Genomic DNA, 16,627 nt, shown 5'->3' with positions numbered 1-16,627 from the left:
GTCTTTCGTCAATTTGTGTCTTTATATGATAATTATCTGCCTCATTGAGTCATTTTCTGTGGTCATTTTGTGTCATTTTTTGCATTTTTGTGGTCATGTGTCTTTGTGCTCATTTTGTGCATTTTTGTGGTCATTTTGCAATTTTGTAGTTATTTTGTGTGTCTTTCATCAATTTGTGTCTTAATATGATATTTATCTGCCTCATTGAGTCATTTTCTGTGGTCATTTTGTGTCCTATTGTGTCATTTTTTGCATTTTTGGTCATTTTCAGACTGTTTTGTGGTCATTTTAAATCTTTTTGTGGTCATGTGCATTTTTTGGTCATTTTCTGCCTTTTGTGGCCGTTTTCAGTCTGTTTGTGATCATTTTAGGTGTTTTTGTGGTCATTTTGCAATTTTTGGTTGCACTTGACTTAATCGCAGCTTTTTTGTTGCATTACGGAGCGCAGAACATTTTTGTTTTTAAAATCATCTGGTACTAAAAGTTAATTTTTGAATGAGACATACTGAGTCACAGTTTACGCATTCTCCCAAAATAAGCTGTACGTCACATATGACATGTTTATTTTGTTTGATTTGTATAAATAGTGGACAAAAATACTCAAAAATAGCAACAACAGTCGATTTAATTTCTGGAAAAACATCATAAACTTTAAAATATAACTATCATGATCATGTTAATCAGTAGTACTGCTGTGTTGTGTTCAGTGGAAGCTAAAAGCAGGCTGATGGAGGTTCACAGGGTGAACTGAGACGACCACAGGTTTCAGTGTGAGCTGCCACTGGACTGCGGTGGCAACATTCTCACACCAGCCACTTCCTCAGCCTTCTCACGCTATGAGGCTCACCGAGCTGTCAGCATCGCTCTGTGTGCACGTGAGTGTGCACCGGCTCTTCGTGAAAGCTTTAAACCCAGCTCGTGTTTGCACACTGATGTTAACAAACTAATCAGTGACCCAAATTCTGTCCGTTGCAGAGAAGCTTTTTGCATTTTATCCTTCTTATGCTAGAAGATTTTAGTCAGAGAAATGTAAAAAAAAGAACTTTCAACAACTCTGATTGAAAAAATGAAAACAAAAAAATCAAGAAAAACTACAGAAGAGACTGTATACTGTTTAACTTGGTCCTTCTGAATTAAAAATGGCATCAAAACAACTATAATAGAGATGCTTGTTCATGAAGTCACTGTTACTAAAACCTGTAGTTTAGTGGCCTCTAGTGGCTGCTACTGGGTACTACATTCAACCGTGAATTAGAACAGGCATTCAGCATATTTCATCCTGCATTTTCTGTATTATTATTTAAACAAACTACTACATTTATTCTAGTACTACATTTAAATATAATTCTGAGTTATTTCCATTTCATACTACTTCATACTTCCAATTCACTACAGAAAGATGAGAGAAATACTGGAAACAGATTTTTGTATCAGACTTTGTTTCTCTCGTTAATCACGTGAGGAGCCCTCAGATTTATCTGCTGTTCCTGTCTATAAAACTACATCTAAAGTAGTTAAACCAGCTCCAACTGCAGCAGCTACAACAGTAACATGCTGCGGATCCGCAGATGCTTCACTATTAATAACATCATCAGGTCATTTATACTGATATATCAGTTTAACTTAAGTAGGATTATTCACACACTGAAGTGCAGAACCTGAGTACTTCCTGCTAGTGAAACTATGTATTAACCCTCCTGTTGTCCTCATTTATGAGCACCAAAAAATATTGTTTCCTTGTCTGAAAAAAATCCAAAAATTCTGCAAAAAAATTTCCCAAATTTCTGAAAATTTGCAGAACCTTCAGGAAGAAAATTCCAATAATTCCTTAAATGGTTCCCTTAAAAGTTTTATTTTAAAAAATCCCCCAAATTTGGCAAGAAAATTCTAGTAAATATTTTCAAAAAATCTTCCAAAAAAATCCTAAAAATATCTAAAGTGTAAATGGATGAAAACTTGCTCTTTCTGTCTTAAAGTTGGTTATAGCTTGTTGATCCAGCAACGCCTATGGCTTAATCTTAAACCTAAACCTCTTTGGTACGTATTTGTGTTTAAAGCAGAATTATCACCTCATGGATATATGCCTGTCTCATCCAGCTATCTCTCTGTTTTGAAGTTATGTCAGAGTAATGAATGGATTCACTGACTCCAGAAACCTTTATTTTTTTTTTCAAATCTCTGAAATGTTTCAGGAAAAGCTGTGTAGTAATTGCGTAACTTTAGAAAACGTACATCTGCATCAAAACTGCATTTCACTGCCCAACCAGGATAATTTTACAAGTTCAGTTTATTTTGAATAGTATTTTCTTCTATACAGAAACAAGAAAAAAATTAAATAAAACAGATAAAAGCTAATGCATGTCTACATTAGTCCACATAAGTTCATTTAAAACTTATATCTGTTCTAAACATTTACACAAATCTGCTTATCAGGGATTTGGGGGATCTTTCACTGATACTGTTGCTTTTATCATCTTTGCACATGCCACCATGGCCTTTTAATGTGATTAACAATGTTTACAAGTCTTACTTGTCAACACGAGTAATCTTGTATGAAAAGTTCCAACATGTCCATGGCTGATGTGTTCTTGAAGTGTAAACACCATGTGGCTTATCAGGAAAGAGTCACTGTACAAATTTGTGGCCACACAACTTGTGGTTTTACCTCACTGACCAAAAAAAGGTCCAACCCTGAACATGCCTCAGGACTTCAGGAACAGGGAGGTTTGTCACAACCGGACAGTTGATGATGACGGACTAAAACCGCCTCTGGAGGCAGGTGGGAGGTGATCCTATGCTGTTTGGACTGCAGAGGTTTGAGTCGAAGGAGCTCGGCGTCATTCCCACAATGCCCTCTGTCTGAGGCGTCTCCCCACATAAGAAGTCATCCTCATCTTCCCTTGAGCTCTAACAGACACAGAATGAACAACCAGTTATTGCTTTCAGCTGTCACAAATACAGGTTATATTCTCATATTTTTAGATTTTCCTTGATGTGACTTCACATTAAATGTACACTGGCCACATAAAGTATTTGGGCAGTTAAACTTTCAACAACCTTGGATCTGGTTACTCAAAAGCAACTACGAAAATTACAAAGCCAAGGGAAGTGATCCCAGAGAAAAGCTCAATCATGATTTGTTTCATATCACAAAGGTTTGTCAACTCATCACATCAGTAAAGACGGCAATCTTCAAACGTCCATATTTACCGGCTTTCAAAACACTAACACTAAACACTACTACTGCTGTCCCATAATGTGGAGTGCTGTGGTTCAGATGGTAGAGTGGGTTGTCCGCTAAACGCAAGACTGGCAGTTTGACCCCTGGTCCATCCGTGTTCTGAAGTGTCCTTGGGCAGGACACGGAACCCAAAGTTGCTCCAAATGGTAGGAGAGTACCTTGTATGGCAGTTCGTTGTCACTGGTGTGAGCGTGTGTGCACAAGAAACACACTGGAAAGCGCTTTACGTACCACTAAGATATAAAAGCGCTTTTAAATGCAGACCATTTACAATCCAGTTTTTTCAATCCAAATGTCTGCACAGGTAGTATAATGGCTTACATTGTACTATACCTTCATAAATGCAGAAAGGACAGTTTAGACTTAGTTTCCCGTGTTTTATGTGCATAACTACAATGAATCTGTACTGTGCTTTGAGTGCTTCCAAATAGCTCAACTTGATACTGTGATTGAACATCTACATAGATAATGTAAGTTTTGGGAATCCATGTGTGTTTGTCATTTAGTTCTAATATTATAACAAGTTACTTCATGTTACCACAAAGAAAACGTAAGGCAACTGATAAGCACATTAACAGAAAATCAACTGATATCTATTCTGATGATCAAATAATTATTCTTCCCACAAAAACCCTCGACTGATTCCAACTTCTCTGTGGTAAGGATGTGCTTGTGTTTCATTGCTTTACTGCCATGATCTGTCTCCTGTAAATCCCTAAATTAATGGCAGGTAATTGGTAAACTGCTGGAACACATTTCACCTTTCTGTAATCTCACCTGTTGGCCTGTTTTAGTCAGAAGCAGCTCTGCGTCTGCTAGTTCCTCCCAGACCTGGTACAGTGGCTCTATCAACTTACCAGACCTACAAATACACACAGGGAGAGAAAAGTCTTACAAATAAAATAGGACTAATAGACATTTTCAGGCTGTATAACCCACCAGACCCCAGCTAACTCTCCAGTTAGTTTCCTCCTCGTTCCACAGATGTTTCAGTCCTTCCTGTTTGTGTTGAAGTAACATGCTTAAGAAGAATAATTTATTATGTCTGTTTTCCATTTGTCACATTATGCCTTAATCTACACACAAACTTTATGAACTCAGAAGTGAATACAACTTTAATACACCAACAGAAGGCATAGTGTAAATCTCTGCATATTCAGCATCCCTCAACCAATCAGTGCACCTCTTCAGCAGGTAGGGGTCGAAAGGGAAGAAGCTGTCCAAGGGGTTGGTGTTGGTGGTCACACTGTCTCCTCCTGCAGAGCTGCGGACCACTGGCAACGCAATCCGGTTGTTCCTCTCTATGACCGTGTAACAGAACACCACTTGATACTTCCTGCAACAAAAACACACGTTGGTGCTGGAGACGAGCAGGAAGGAAAATGCCTCTGGGACACGTCGATGCATAGCTGTGGTTTCTGTTGTGCTTAATGCCTTCAATTTGATGACTCAGATTATTTAAACATTCCCAGACCCCTGGACTACATTTATTCCACTGGGATTTTAAATTCTGAACTTTTACTGGTAGTGGAGTAGTTTTAAGGTATGAAATGTTAGTTCCTCTACCAGACCCCCCTGCGATAGATGAAAATCTGCAAAGCAGCGACCATATTTATTATATTTTATTATTTTTATTTATATATATATATATATATATATATATATATATATATATATATATATTGTATATGAAAGTGTGCAATGACCAATAAAGATTGATTGAGATATATATATATATATTTAAAGGTTCTATACACTCCTATAAACATGTCCCACACTGTTATTTACCTTTCCCACAATCTTACAATCACTTCTTAAGCTCTTCAACACTTTCTACACTCTTAAAACTACTTATTTTAACAACATACACAATTCTATATGTGTACTCACCAGTTAATAAACTCCAACTTAAATGATGAAGATGATGAATTAGCTGTGCAGCACTGATAATGATGAGATGAACGTACTGCACAGTGAGAATGGACAAGGCAAGATGCTAAACGCTGCTATGGGAGACGGAGGAGACTGATGCTACGGTCGCTGAGCCAATCAATGGCCAGCGCTGTACACTGTGCATTTTATTTCAATTCAATATTCTTTTAATATGTTTTAATTATTATTTTTTATATTTTTTTATATTGTTTAAATTTTTGGGCTAAAAAATGCTCATGTTACCTCAAAAATAATTAAAATAATACATATATAAAAATACCTGTATACTGCAAAATCCCACAATATGGCGAAAAATCTGCGACACCAAATACAATTTAAAATCTGCGATACAGTGAGACAGCGAAAAGTGAACCGTGATATGGCGAGGGATCACTGTATTCAGAGAGATACAACAATTGTACACAGCTGGTTGTTGCTCTAAAAGGGATTTACATTCTGTACAGCAGTTTATAAAATTAGCAACTACAACCACTCAGTGTAATCCATGTCCAGCGCCAGTGTGGCTGACTGGAAGCACAGGACACAGTGTGTGTACCTGGTGATGGCAGCAAACATGCTGGTGACTGAAGGCAGGCAGACTTTGAGAGGGTTCAGCTGACACATGACCACCCGCTCCAGGTTCAGGCTCTGCAGGTACTCCAGACCTGAAACACACACAAACAGACAGAGAGAGACTCTGGACTCATTCAACTGCAGGTCATTTTTACAAAAGTGAATCTGACTGTATGGTATTGCGAGTTGATGTGCATGTTGAGGTGTGTATTCTACCTTTCTTCATGTTGGCCTCCAGAACGGCTCTGTGTCGGAAAATGAGCGTGTAGAAAACAGCCTGGCATGCCGTGTAGAAGGGCCCGTGCAGGCTGATGTCACAGCAGACCTGTCTGCCGCTGCTGTCCTGACTGTCGATGTAGCGATGGATCAGGGAGAGCAGCAAGTCCAGACAGGCCCGAACAGTTCTGTAGCGGGGAAGGGGGGGGACACCAGGATTAGAACACCAACTAAATAATCATCAACACACTCTGCTGTTGAGTTGCCTCTGCGTTTACTTAAGCAGAAAGTACACATAAACTCACAACACAGGAATGAATTTGGCTCGGGCCAGAAAGCTTCCCAGGTATCCAGCAGCAGCCTGGCGGATGACAGCAGGCTGAGAGGGGCTCTGCAGAATCTTCCACAGGTGATCCAGAAAGGCCTCTGCCAAGGCCTGAGACAGAAAACAGCAAGTTCACACCCGAAAAGAGGCAAAAGATTGATCAACTACTGAAAAGACTTCTCAACATTTCATCACATGTAATACACAGTCCCCTTTAGCAAGGTCTACCATTGTTTGTGTTTTCCAATTCAATTAAGTTATTTATTAATAAATGATCAATATAATAAGACTTCAGTCTTTAGTTATCACTTCAATAAGCCTTTTTTCCCTTCTAACTAAATGATAATGGGTGTAGTCAGACCATTCACCAGAGCAAACACAGAGTGAGAGAAAAGTGTGGGGATGTGAGACTAGCTATCATTACTGACCAGTCTGAAGCTGCAGAGGTAAAAGAGCGTGTACTGGACGTGACAGGAAGCATGTGTTGGCAGAATCAGCTTGTCAAAAACACTCAGCAAATCTTTGTACAACTCCTTAGTCATTTCCACGTGAAGAGAGCCTGAGAAAGAAAAAGTAGCAAAGACACCAAGGAAGATGACACACTTTACAGTCAAAAACTGTTGCATAATTCTCATATTTACATCTATTTAATATTAGACAGAGACGATCCACAAAGCACAAAAATACTCATTTATAAACTGCATTTTGTGTTTCGTTGGGTTATCTTTGTCTTATGTTAAAATTAGTTTGACGATCTGAAACATTTAATTGTGGCAAATATGCAAAAACAGAAGATATCTGTAGGGGGCAAATACTTTTTCACAGCACTGTAAGTTAACTTGGGACTAGAATAAAACAACCAATCAAAGCAGGAAATATTTAAATCACCCCACCTTGTCCAGAGTAGTATATTCTGTCCATAATAATACAGATTGTGTGAGTTAAACACTAGTTGTCAATGGAACAGCTGCATTATTCATTTACCGTTGACATGGCACACATCCTTGATGTACGCCATCAGCACAGCCATGAGAGTATCCAGCCTCTCAGCCACTGGATGGACCATTAGATCTGTCCTGTCCTGATGAGGAGACACGTCCTCATCCTGACAATAACACACACACAAATGAGGCTTCAGAATGGGAAGAAAGAGTGAAGAAGTGAACAGTTCTTTTGTTTGATTCAACAAGTAACACTGTTGTTTCTTGTGTGAAAAAACTCTTATCAGTGCTTCTGCTTTAAGAGTTACCTCAAATCCTTACAACGCCTCAACTTAGAATCTAGTTTTGTCTCCTCAACAACTATTCTCTCACTACACTTGTGACATAAGTGTCATCTCTGTTTTATCTGTGACAAACCTGAATATCATTTGCTATTGTTACAAAGTCTACAATTCCACAGTTTCATTTAGCAGATGGTTTCATCCAAAGCGACATACATCTGAGAGTAGATACAAGAAAGGATCCAGTCAGGAGAAAACAACCTGGAAAAGAGCCATAAAACAAGTTCAAGTGTGATAATAGGAGCGTGGTGCGGACGTAAGAGGAATAGTTGACACTGTTTGCCATGTTTCTTTGAGGCACCACTGCGAGTTCTACTCTCAGGTGGGATGGCAGCTTTAGCCACCACAAGGACCCATCATTGGTATACTTTTATATACAAGGCAATACTTGGACTACTGCCCACCTACATCTGTTCTCTAACTGCACAGAAAAGTTTTCATCTTCACTCACTGCGTTCAAAAGATCATTTGTTTCTTTTAGTTTCATATTTTTGTACTGAGCTGGGTAAAAAGGCTTTTGTTTACTCTGCACCTTTTGCATGGAATATGTTGCAGAAAGACTGGAAATTAACTGAGTCAATCTCATTGAGTGTTTTTAAATCTAAACTGCGAGTTCTTGAGGGCGATTCCACAACATGCACTTGTTTTTCATAACTTGCTTGTAAATTACATTTTTTGTTAGTTTTTTTTTGTTTTTTGTTTGTATTTTAATTATGTTTTAACTGTGTAATTTTACAACTGTGTTTTGTATTTGCTGCTGCCTATCTTGGCCAGCACTTTCCTGCGAAAGAGGTTTTTAATCTCAACGGGATTTCTCTTGGTTAAAAAAATAAATTTAAAAAAATAATTTTCTATCATAATTTTTTCTTTCTGTCAAATGCAAAGGTGTTCAGTGAAGAGCTGTTTTTTTGTCTTTCCTTAAAGACTGAGAGAGATTCTACAGATCAAATGGCATTTGGTAACTTTTCCACCACCGGGGAACCACAGAGGAGAAGAGTCCAGCTATGGACCAATCCTGTTGTGGTGGTTGGATTAGGTGCTTTCTGTTGGCCGAGTGTAGTGAGCAGAACGGAGTGTAGACCTGAATGAGACAGTTCAAGTAGTAGTGAACTGTTTTCATTTTAGTTTTGAATGCAAGTGTCAGAGTTTTCAATTTTATGCAGGCAGCAACTGGAAGCCAGTGAAGTGATCTGAACAGCAGGGTGACTAAAGCTGTTTTTGGCTGGTTGAAAACCAGATGTGCTGCTGCATCTGGATCATTTGCAGAGGTTTGATCATGCAAGCAGGGAGGTCTGCCAGTCTCAAGTACTAACACTCAAACTAAACATCTTCCATATCAATCAGCAAACACTGCAAGCTGTTACCATATCAAAAAGTCCCTCTTCGGTCTGATTATCTGCCTTCTGGTTCTGCAGTGCTTTCTCTTCTGCCTCCTCAATATCTGTGCGGGACGCATTCACCTGAAACACATCACAAACACTTAGACACAGGAGGAGACCCACAGCTCACTGTTTTCCAGTGGTAGCCATTAAGTGTCATAAGTGAACCAATGTAACTTTAAAATGAAATGTATTAAAATTTGAGTCTGCATGTTTCTGCAACAAATACCGTTAAGAACTACTACATTTTGGTGTCAACAGGTCTGTTTCACACATAGGACATGTAACACTACTGCTTCATCAATGTGCTAAAGTGATGATATTCCTTCATTCACACAAGGCAGTTTTACATTAATGATCTTAACTGCTTCAATCAGACACACCCACCACAGAGAAGGACATGTACACAATACACACTGTATTTGTCATACTCATCAGACTGGACAATACATCAAGTCACATGAAGTCACATTAATACACAAAAGACAAAATATAAATTCACCATGTAATAAAGGATTTAACTGTAGCTTATATGAACTTTTGAGTCACACCTCACCTGTCTGAGGTAGGAAAAAAAGCACAAAAACACTGTGACTTGAATCCTAATTGATCTTGTCTCCATGTCTGGATAATTCTTACAGTTAAAAGTAATTAAACAATTAGTACTGTTGAGCCACATGTGTAAATGTATGTAATTCTCTTGTTTGGAGACATTCATCTGGATGATGCTGCTGCCTGATGCTGCAGGTATTTGACAAAACTAAAAAAAAGACTTCTACGAAGAGCTGGAATCAACAAACTAAACTTGAGCCCCTGTTGACATTTAGTTAGAACCCGGTTAGATTAATTACTGTCTCATTAATTTGATCTAAGCTTCATTTTTATGGGTATTTCGGTGTCTTTTGCTCATTGTGACGCTTTTGGACCAGTTAGTGCTGACATGTGGAAAATGTTCTCTCCAAAGAACACAACTCAAAGTATCGTTGTTTGCCTGTTTGCTAACAGCGTTCAGGCTTGTGCAGCACTGAAACTAATGCAGAAATGTTACTAGGTCTGTGCATGTCTGAGGCCCTGCTGCTTTCAACAGTTAAATATAAAAGCGTTGGGAGCTGTACCACTCACATCCAGTTTGAGAAGCTTTCCAATGATCACTTCTAGTACATCTCGTCGAATGGACGGTATGTACACGGTCACTCTGAGGAGGTTGTGGACATAACACTCCTGTAAAAAATGACAACGTATAAGCCATTAAAACACCACAATACTCATGAAAGCTTCAGCAAACCCAAAGTAAGTTTGAAGCTTTTGGTTCAGACCGAGGTTAATGAAATGCAATATGATAAAATACGCATGAAAATACAAATGAATAGCTGTGATATTCTTTGTTATATCACTATAATTATTACAAAAATTAGGCAAAATAAATCAGATTCTTGTCACTGTCAAATAACTGCTGGACCTCTTCACATAACCACAGCAAAAAAAAAAATCTATTTCCGGAGATAATCAAATCAATAATATAATATAATGTAATGTAATGTAATGTAATGTAATGTAATGTAATGTAATGTAATGTAATATAATATAATATAATATAATATAATATATATAATCAAACAAGTCTTATTTAAACAGCAGCTTTCAAGAGAGGACAGCACAACGTACTTAACTATAAGAAACTAAAAAGCAAATGTAGATAACCAAATAAAAAGATGAGGCAAAAAAAATAAGAATTCAACAAAACCATATGTAGAAAACTGGGTCTTTAGCTGCTTTTGTGTCCAGTGTTTACAGATCTTAAATCCAATGAGTTCTAAAGATTCTGAGCTACAACTTCAAAAGCACAGTCTCCTTATTTTCTTAATATAGGTCTGTGTCTAACAATGAGAGGCTCTAAATGTAATGACAAACATATGAACTGACATCTGTAAAAAGCACTAGTTGGAGTTATATTAAAACTTTTGGATGGCTTGGTCAAAAAAAGAAGCCTATCATGCAGCACTGCCTCTCTTGACCCACGATGGACCAACGCTTGTTGACACAATCAGACTTTTAATACCTAGTGTATGGAGATCCATGTATTGGATGTCATTATCGGGGATCACATATCAACTCTCTGAACTCCAAAATAAAACAGTAGATTTAAAGACAAAAAAATAAGTCACCAAAATGACACCATTTATCAGCCAGAAACTGTAAAAACAGATTCATCAGTGTTTTCAATTTCCAATGACCTTCCTAAATGTGTAAATTTCAGTTCCATTCCAACTAAATTTAAGCCTAAAATTGTAACTTTTCATCAGAATGACTTTGTACTACTTGTGCCATTTAAAAATCTGTAAAATAAAATGCTTGCACAATATTCTGAGCTCCTTGGCACAACTAAGAAACCAGAAACCTTTTCAGCTGAACTGTGCCAAATCGCATGCTGTGTGCATCAAACTGAGAGAAGAGAAGTAAAAATTAAAAAATTAAATTAAAATTTAAGTTTTAAAATAGCTATAGCCACAATTATTTCTATTCAGTATTGGTAACAGTTGTTGACACTTGGAGAGTTTAACATGTTGGTCCCAGCTTAAATTTTTGCTAGATACATAGTAATAAAATAATAAAAGGGAAACTGTTGTTGTAGTGAAAAATAAGCCCACAAAAACACCCATAAACTGTTAGGCCTTCGGCTCTTACCAGTGTTCTGGAGGATTTCTGTATGAAGGGGAAGTTGTCTTGCAAAATAGGCACCAGAACGCGACTTGTGCTAAAACAAAGAAGGGTAACAGTATGTAAACAGTAGTTTATATGAACAACATATATAATATTTGCTGAAAGCTGATGAAGATTATGTTGTCTGTACACAGATCTGTTGTTACAGACGTGTGTTATGCATGTGTATGTTATATATGGATTCAAATCGTGTGACCTAAATATGTAGCGGGCGGAGGGAATTATGGGACTCGGAAACACCCTCACAATGTAATCAAGTGTTCCTTCCAACTGATCCTAACGGATTTGGATGAAATTTTCAGGGAAGGCCAGAAATGACACAAGGACCACCTGATTAGATTTTGGCAGTGATGCGGCGTATAGTCTGGATTCACAGATTTGTTCAAGATTTCCGTATCATTGTGAGATAGCGGCATGGCGTCACTATAACTGTGAACACTATGTTAGCTGCCTGCTGACGATCACATGATTGAGATCCTAAATCGATCACCGCAGACTTATCGGGACTTATGCATCGAAAATCCTACAACGATCGAGCAGCCTTGGCGGAGTACTGTGCTCCCTGAGTGCTTTTCTTGTTTCTACTGTGTCACTTGTCTAGTTTTATTCTACTGCTTAGTAATCCCTGAGGAAACTTTGGTTGTTTTAGAGAACACACAGAAAAGTTAAAAGCTAACAAACCAGCCTGTATTTAAATTTCAGTCAGGGCTAGTATGCACCCAATAGCTATCAATTTGTAACATTTTTACACATAGATATATTGAAATAAGCTTAAGCTTCAAATTCAGTCTGAATCCTAAAGTGTTTTGGAATTGGAGAGTAAAAACACAAAAATTCAGACAAAAAGAGACAAACTAGATATTTCTGAAGTTAGTGACTTACAAGGGAACATATCTGATGATGAGCTGCAACGCCTGGTGACAACGATCGAAGTTTCTGGGGAGATCTTAAATCAGAGAAACAGTACAGAGTTCATTCATCTGTTTTTATGCACAGAACAAAGCACAAAGATGAAAATTATTCTTCAGTGGTCTGCTGCATCACACGTACAACTCAAACTCCTTCAAGCGGGATCTATACATTAAGATCATAGTCCTGAGCTATAGTTGGTTTCTGAAGTGTCAAACAACCACTTAACACGAATACTGAATGAGAAAAGCAGATACGATAAAAAAGACACTTACTTTCATCTTCATCATCTGAATCAGAGATATCCACTCCTCCTTCACAGATGGTCACTCTCCCTGAAAAACATACAGACAAATTAGTTCTGTACTACTGTGACAGTTTCATTTGTGAAGCGGGATCATTTTACCACCAATCAGGGGAACGTACTGGGAGTGAAGTGGGAAACCACCATCTTGAGGCAGGCACACAAGTAGACAGTCTGTGCTGACACCAGGTTGCCGAGGAAGGCCATGTACTCCTCCACTACAGCCTGGCTGCGTCCCAACCATGGAAGCCTCTAGAACATGAATAAACACATTTTTAACAAGAAAAGCACTCAGAGAACACATAATTTAACGTATTTCTAAACAATATGACAAATGAGTACACAATATTATGCTACATCTCATTCTTTTGTCTGTATAATCGATTTTGATGTCAGGAATCTAGTACAGGATGATTGTTGATGTTATGTCATTAGCAGTGAGAAACATGGATATAAGCTGTAATTGTAAATGTAAGCTGTGAGAAAGTATTGGCCCCCTACAGATATCAACTATTCTTGCATATTTGTCACACTTAAATGTTTCAGAACAACAAACTCATTTTAATATAAGTCAAAGATAACCAAGAAGATGCAAAATGCAGTTTTTAAATGATGATTTGATAAAATGCTGTCCAGTCCCACCTTGCTCTATGTGAAAAAGTAATTACCTCCTTATCTACCAATCTGCCAAATGACCAAATTCATTTAGCAATTGGGTTAAATTTCATCAGCTACACCCATGTATGGCCACTGTCAGCTTTGTTGGATCTAAAATCACTGAAATAGAACCTGTCTGGAGTTGTGAAGAAGCTAAAGGGTCTCAAAAAGTCACACATGATGTCAAGTTCTAAAGAGATTCAAGAACAGATGTGAGACAAAGTCATTTTCATCTATCAGTCTGGGAAAGATTACAAAGTCATTGCTAAGGTTCTAGGACTCCAGAGAACCACAGTAAGAGACATTATCCACAAATGAAGAAAACGTGGAACAGTGGTGAACCTTCCAATGACCAACATTTCTCAAAGAGTATGTCGACATCTAATCCAGGTCACAAAAGAACCCAGACGAACATCAAAAGATCTACAGGCCTCACATGCCTCAGTTAAAGTCTGTCTACATGATTCCACAATAAGGAAGACATTGGGCAAAGTGGCATCCATGGGAGAGTTGCAAGGCGCAAACCACTACTGACCAAAAAGAGCATAAAGGCTCATCTGGCATTTGCAAAAAAAATATCTGGATGAGCCCCAACACTTTTGGGATAACATCCTGTGGACTGATGAGTCACAGGTTGAACTTTTTGGAAGACATGGTTTCTGTTACATCTAGTGTAAAGACAACACTGCATTCCACAAGAAGAACATCATACTGACATTGAAACATGGTGGTGGGAGTGGGATGGTCTGGGGTTGTTTTGCTTCCACAGAATCTGGATAACTTGTCATAATTGATGGAGCCATGAATTCTGCTCTCTATCAGAAAATCCTCCTGAAGAATATCTGCCCATTAGTTCATGACCAGGTCATGCTGGTCCCAAAGGCTGGGACATTTCTATGTGGAGTTTCCACATTCTCCATGTGCTACATGTACCTATACTCACCAGGATATTATAAATAAGCTGTTCGTGGTCCTTGGTAAGATGTGTCACACAACTCCGAAATTCTTGTAGCCAGTTGATGATCTGGGCATCCTGTCAGAAGAGAAAGAACTCAGTTAGGAACAAAAAATCATGATAAGGCTTACCTCTGTAACACAGACGCCATTCACCTCAGTGACACTTTACTATACCTTTATCTCAGGATCAGCCAGCTGATGTTTCAGGAGTTCATAATCACTGGAGTCTCCCTTCAAACAAGAGGAGAAACTGCTAATTAGTTCACAAATCATTTACAAAGATTGCTACACTGCTATAAATGTATTGTTTACAGCAACATACAGGGATTATATTGGGATTTCTGAGGAGGGAAAGCCCTGGTCCAGTGAAGTTAGGATTCATAAACCAGAATGTTGACAGCAGAAATCAGGGCATTGTGCTTTGTTGATGTGAACTGCCCAGAATAACAAACACTCTCTATCTGGACATGTTGCAACTGACTTTTCTAAATGTTATGTTTTTAATATTATACCACAAACTAAATTCCATTTACCTAAAAATAATTAGTGGCATTTCAATCAGATTTCTCAAATTAAATCTAACTAACTGAATAGCCAAAAGTCGGCGCAAAAGGAGGTGCAAGGCGCTCCTTTCACCCTACAGATCACCCTTGGTCAAGCACCTGTTTAGCCTCCTGACCATGGTTACGTGAAGCCATGACTTGCAGGTGAATGGATGATTGTAACAGCAAAATCAGTTAAAGTGAATATATGGTTGTATAATCGCAACACTGGGCAGAGGAATCCATATATCAGTGGCCAGGGTTACAAGTCCAGAATGGACCCTACAGCTGAAGAAGGCAACGGAGGACCACTTCAGTATGAATTCCTAGTAAAATCATGCACTGCAATGTACAGAAATGCCTGCATTTTTTTATGTTAATGTCTATTATTGTCAGCTGAATAGCCTGCCAAAGTGTTTTGTTTTGTTTTGTTTTGTCTGCCAACTGGATGATTATGGCCCCACTAAACATGGGAAATATATGTTTAATATTACTGTATTATTGTTAAATATGCAATAAAAATTTCAATTGTAAAAAATTACACACAGCTCTTCTCTGTGTGGTGACAATATGGACCCTACTGCTGTGTGATTGGCTCAATTTAGCGCCGGGAAATATACAAACTTGTGCCATTCTAAAGGTGTTGTGAAACTGTGTCAGAAAACATTAGAAACAACTTTTATCCGTCTTTGGAAGCTCCCATGGATGCCACACTGACCGACAGAACATTACCACTCACCTGTTTATGTTTCTCCAACGTCTCAGCAACGCTGCCTCCAAACCTGACAGTCTTCACAGGTGGAGTGTTCAAAAAGTCCCGGTCGTCTATCTCCATATTTCACTGCTGCCAAGAAAAGCTAAGACCCAATGCTTGTTTTTGCTAAGCTAACTTGGTTGGACTTCTCTAAACTAAGAGATTCCAGCTAAACAGCAACGTATGAGCTTCTTTATATTATCAGACTGTGAAGCGTCAGTCAGAGTATAATATTTAATGTTAATGATTTTTTAGAAAGGTGGGACATTTTGTGGAAAACAAACCTCGGCCAACATTGTCAACAGCCCGGCGCATGTGAGCTCCGATTTCATTACCGGAAGAGAACCGTGTGTTTACGGAAGTAAATACTCAAAGTGGTGGTGTCGCATTTAAAATCTTCCCGCGAGCTCCTCTCATAAGTTTCCGTTGGTCTTTGGACGAGCATGATACAAAGGATGTTTTTTTTGTTTTGTTTTGTTTTGTTTTGTTTTGTTTTGTTTTGTTTTGTTTTGTTTTGTTTTGTTTTGTTTTGTTTTGTTTTGTTTTGTTTTGTTTTGTTTTGTTTTGTTTTGTTTTGTTTTGTTTTGTTTTGTTTTGTATTGTTTTGTTTTGTTTTGTTTTGTTTTGTCATTGCAAAAAGAAAACATAGAATAGCGAACAAAAGAGAACCGTTGCTGGTAAATAATTTGAGTCCCCCAGTCCTGTCATAAGGTTTGAGATATGAAAAGGACAATTTAGTTTTTAAGTTGTGTATTTATTTATTCTCTGCACTTTTAAGGCTATGTCAGAGATCTAAATGTTTTGCCATGTTTGCTACAACCCATTTTACAAAAAA

At 38.1% G+C, this 16,627-nt stretch overlaps 1 protein-coding gene across 1 annotated transcript; it reads right to left on the bottom strand.

The window, feature by feature from the left end:
- Positions 1 to 2,138: 2,138 nt before the first annotated feature.
- On the bottom strand, positions 2,139 to 16,388 carry rrn3 (RRN3 homolog, RNA polymerase I transcription factor). The gene is made up of 17 exons (XM_023297248.3): positions 15,778 to 16,388; positions 14,671 to 14,727; positions 14,483 to 14,572; positions 13,005 to 13,134; positions 12,854 to 12,913; positions 12,552 to 12,615; positions 11,634 to 11,703; positions 10,071 to 10,169; positions 8,934 to 9,029; positions 7,272 to 7,392; positions 6,716 to 6,846; positions 6,268 to 6,398; positions 5,963 to 6,150; positions 5,730 to 5,838; positions 4,425 to 4,577; positions 4,019 to 4,103; positions 2,139 to 2,907 (listed from the first exon to the last, which is right to left on the bottom strand). The coding sequence occupies exons 1-17, from the start codon at positions 15,871 to 15,873 to the stop codon at positions 2,758 to 2,760; spliced, it is 1,830 nt and encodes a 609-aa protein (XP_023153016.2). The 5' UTR covers positions 15,874 to 16,388; the 3' UTR covers positions 2,139 to 2,757.
- Positions 16,389 to 16,627: the final 239 nt, after the last annotated feature.

Source organism: Amphiprion ocellaris, chromosome 19 (assembly GCF_022539595.1).
Source record: "Amphiprion ocellaris isolate individual 3 ecotype Okinawa chromosome 19, ASM2253959v1, whole genome shotgun sequence".
Classification (NCBI taxonomy): domain Eukaryota; kingdom Metazoa; phylum Chordata; class Actinopteri; family Pomacentridae; genus Amphiprion; species Amphiprion ocellaris.
This window is presented reverse-complemented; position numbering and strand designations above follow the sequence as displayed.